Raw genomic sequence first — 3,745 nt, forward strand, 5'->3', positions numbered from 1 at the left:
TTAGGTATATAATTGCACATTACGTACCTTAATATATATTATATATAACTTGAACCCATAACAGCACAAAACTCTCCAAACATTACATGAACATTCTAAATGGATACTTATCATTTTCTCAGTATTGAAATAGCTCAGCTCACTTAAAACAATATCTGGGTGTGCAATGATATAATGCACTGACTCTTACAAATTTACTTAAATAATTATTTAAGTTAAATTCCTGCAAAAGCCTAACTCTGATCTGGCTTTTACCTGAATATATTTTTGGATATCAGTAACTGATATCCTCCTTTCTTATCATAAACAATATTTATCCATCAAGAGATACCGATAAAGAAAAATATGTGAGGAACCAAAAATGTGATGGAGAAACCAACCATTCCATAGGTAATATACCGATAAGGAAGTTCAACTTCCATGTGCTGTCTTGCTTTTCGAATATCATCACAAGGTATACTGAAGATTTTACAGGCTAAAGGAATGGTGATCTTTTTCATTGTATTTCTGACTATTAGTACAAATACTATCCCTATGAGGATCCGCAATATGGCTTTTCCAAACAGAGTCACCGTAATGGGGAGCCTAGCTAAAGGTAACATATCTAGAGAAGGATCCAATATTAGACCCACGTTACAAGTCACATGAGCTCCACATGCAATTCCAGCACCACTTCCCAGAATCTCGGCAGTGTCTCCTCGGGATGTGCTCCAGGTGTCAAGAGTGAAAGAAAAGATCCCCAAAGCTAAATGAAGCCCGATGATGATTAATGGAGCATATTTGTGAGTTTGGTTGAAGTTGTCAATCAGGTCCACAAATGGATAGAAGACAGCTAAGATTAAAATGGCATACAGGAATCCAGCAATAATATCCTGGAAAAAGATAAAAGTATAGTTGTTTACTATAATACTAAACATTTTTGGCACTTAAAAAATAATGTATATTTTAAAATAATGTATATTTGACATTACAAATGTTCAATAGATATAAATTTTTAAAAGTTGCCAAATTCTTAAAGTAAACTTTACTGACCATACAGTAGGCACTAAAAACTGTTTAATGACAAAAAGATTTATTGTTAATAATAAAAGATTATGTTTTCATAGTTCTACCCTTTTATAAATTTACCCTTTTATAAATATATATAATATACACAAATTTACATTCAAATCCTGAATAAACTATGCTTAAATTGTGTATTTTTGATTTCTGTGAAAAAGAGTATACTTATTATTCAAAGAAATGATCTTCATTTTCATACATTTGAATATGTAATTATCTCCACAATGAAAGAGGATACAAATCCTAGGCAGTTTCCTTCTCTCATTGACTCATTCATTGAACAAATACTCACTGAGTACCTACATGTGCTTGGCACTATTTTAGGGGCTGAGGATACATTGCTTAAAAAAAACAAGATTACTGCTGTCACAAAGCTTATGTTTTAGTGGGGAAGACTGACAATACCCACATAAAAGAGTAGATAAATATTATAATTTCAGACAGTTATGAATGTCATAACTAAAGAAACTAAAACAGGAAAATAGGATAGCATGACGAAGGTCCCTATTAGCATGATTAAGGAAGCCTGTCTGAGGAGGTGACACTTGAGTAGGGATCTGATTCTAAAAAGGAGCCAACCCTGTCTTTAGAGCTAGAGGAAAAGTGTTCCAGATAGAGGGAATATCAAGTGCAAAGGCCTTCAGGCAGAAAAGAACTTGGTTAGTGCAAGGAACTGAGAGAAATCGAGTGTAGCTCAAATGGTGAGCAAAGGAAAGAGGGATGCGGTATGAGGTCCAAGAAGTAGACAGAGATCAAATCATGTAGAGCGCTTGCAGGCTAGGTAAAGGGTTCAGATTTTATTTCAAAAGTAACAGGGGGCCATTGAAAGATTTCAGACTAGGAATGTAACATAACCTGATTGATATTTGTAAAGAGCGCTCCCTCTGCACTGTAGAGAATGGCTTACAGGGGAAAGTATGGAGGACAGAAGACCACTGAAGATGCCAGCAGAAGCCTACCACAGTGGTCTACTCTAAACATGGTCCATATCCACATGAAGAGAAGTACACAGATGGATTAACATAGTTTGAAACGTTAACTTGGTCATGGATTAAGTATGAAAGAGGAGCAAAATAGACAGTGATAAAAGACAGATCCTAGTTTTTGGAAGGAGCAATTGATAGAAGATGGTATAGTGGGGGAAATTAATAAAATTAATAAAAATAACTTTCCTTTCTGAATTATTTCTGACAACATACAAGATATTCCATAATTTCCACCTTAAAACAGAACAAAACCAAACCCTGGGGTCTACTCTCTATTACAGAAAAATTTATCAAGAGTTGCTTATATTCACTGCCTCTACATCTTCACTTCCAATTTTTTTCTAACCTTACCACTGCACTGAAATCACTCTTTTCATGAATACTAGTGATCTTCATGCTGTCCCAGAGAGTGTCATCTCTCAACAGCATTCAATACAGTTAAGCAACAGACTAGTTGCTTAATGTTTTTCTGTCTTGAAATTTTTTATAATATTTATACATAGAAAAATATATGTAGGGTATATATGAAATGATAAAATTAGTATCTATGAAATCACTGCCCAACAAAAGAACTGTATTACCAATACTTTCAAATCTACTGCTGTGCTGTCTCTCAGTTCTCACTCTGCATTCCTTCCCAGAGGCAATTTCCAAGCCTGAATTTTGTCTGAATAAATACCTGTTTTAAAAAATTATCTTAGCATATATCTTCAAGAAAAATATTATCTAGTTTTGCTTCTTTCTGAGCTTTGTAAAAATGTTATACATAGTATGCAGTGTCCTTTACTCTGCTTTTTACACTTAACAAGACTCATTTGTCATATGTAGTTGTAGGTCATTTACTTTCATAGTTATGTAATATTTTGCTATGTGATTATATATTTATCCATTTTCCCAGTGATGGTCATTTATATTGTTTCTAGGTCTTGGATTAGTTAAGTGGTTATAGTTGAACTTCAATGTTTAGTTGCTATAATATCTATTCTTAAGCCAACCAGGAATATTATAAACATTGCTACTAGGTTCTTTCTTGTGATATTCCCTGGTATAGGTCTTAAGAGTTTGTCCAGAATATATGCCTTGGAATGGAATAGCTGAATCATAGATACAGACATGTTCAACTTTCAAAGATAATAAAAGAATTTCGAAAATGTTTATAGAAATTTAGATTCCAACAGCTGTTCGCTATGAAATGGTATTTCATTGATACTTAATTTGAATTTCCCTGATTACAAAGCATCTTTTCATAAGTTTATGGACTATGCAATGTATATTTGTGTCTTTTGAGCAGTTGTTCTTTTGAATTTTCTTTTTCTTTTTTATTTCAGCATATTATGGGGGTACAGATGTTTAGGTTACGTATGTTGCCCTTGCCCCCCCCCCAAGTCCGAGTTTCGAATATGTCCATCCTTCGGGTGGTGCGCGTTGCACTCTTTGTGTATGCAAATACCCATCCCCTCCTCCCTCCTCTCCCCTCCCCCCTGCCCGACATCCAATAGATGTGATTCTTATATGTGCATTTATGGGTTGATCAGTTAATACCAATTCGATGGTGAGTACATGTGGTGCTTGTCCTTCCATTCTTGGGATACCTCATTTAGTAGAATGCGTTCCAGCTCTATCCAGGAGTATACAAGAGGTGCTATATCACCATTGTTTCTTAAAGCTGAATAGTACTCCATGGTATACATATACCA

At 34.6% G+C, this 3,745-nt stretch overlaps 1 protein-coding gene across 1 annotated transcript in view; it reads right to left on the bottom strand.

Annotated features, from left to right (window-relative positions):
• The window catches only part of SGPP1 (sphingosine-1-phosphate phosphatase 1), a 51,737-nt gene continuing 47,992 nt past the window's right edge, over positions 1-3,745 (bottom strand). Inside the window, exon 3 of the mRNA XM_012656118.1 lies at positions 1-872. Within this exon, the coding sequence (XP_012511572.1) occupies positions 321-872 (552 nt within the window). The 3' untranslated portion in view covers positions 1-320. The remainder of the gene's footprint in view (positions 873-3,745) is intronic.

The sequence above is a fragment of the Propithecus coquereli genome, unplaced genomic scaffold (genome assembly GCF_000956105.1).
Source record: "Propithecus coquereli isolate 6110/MARCELLA unplaced genomic scaffold, Pcoq_1.0 Scaffold5, whole genome shotgun sequence".
In the NCBI taxonomy this organism is placed as follows: domain Eukaryota; kingdom Metazoa; phylum Chordata; class Mammalia; order Primates; family Indriidae; genus Propithecus; species Propithecus coquereli.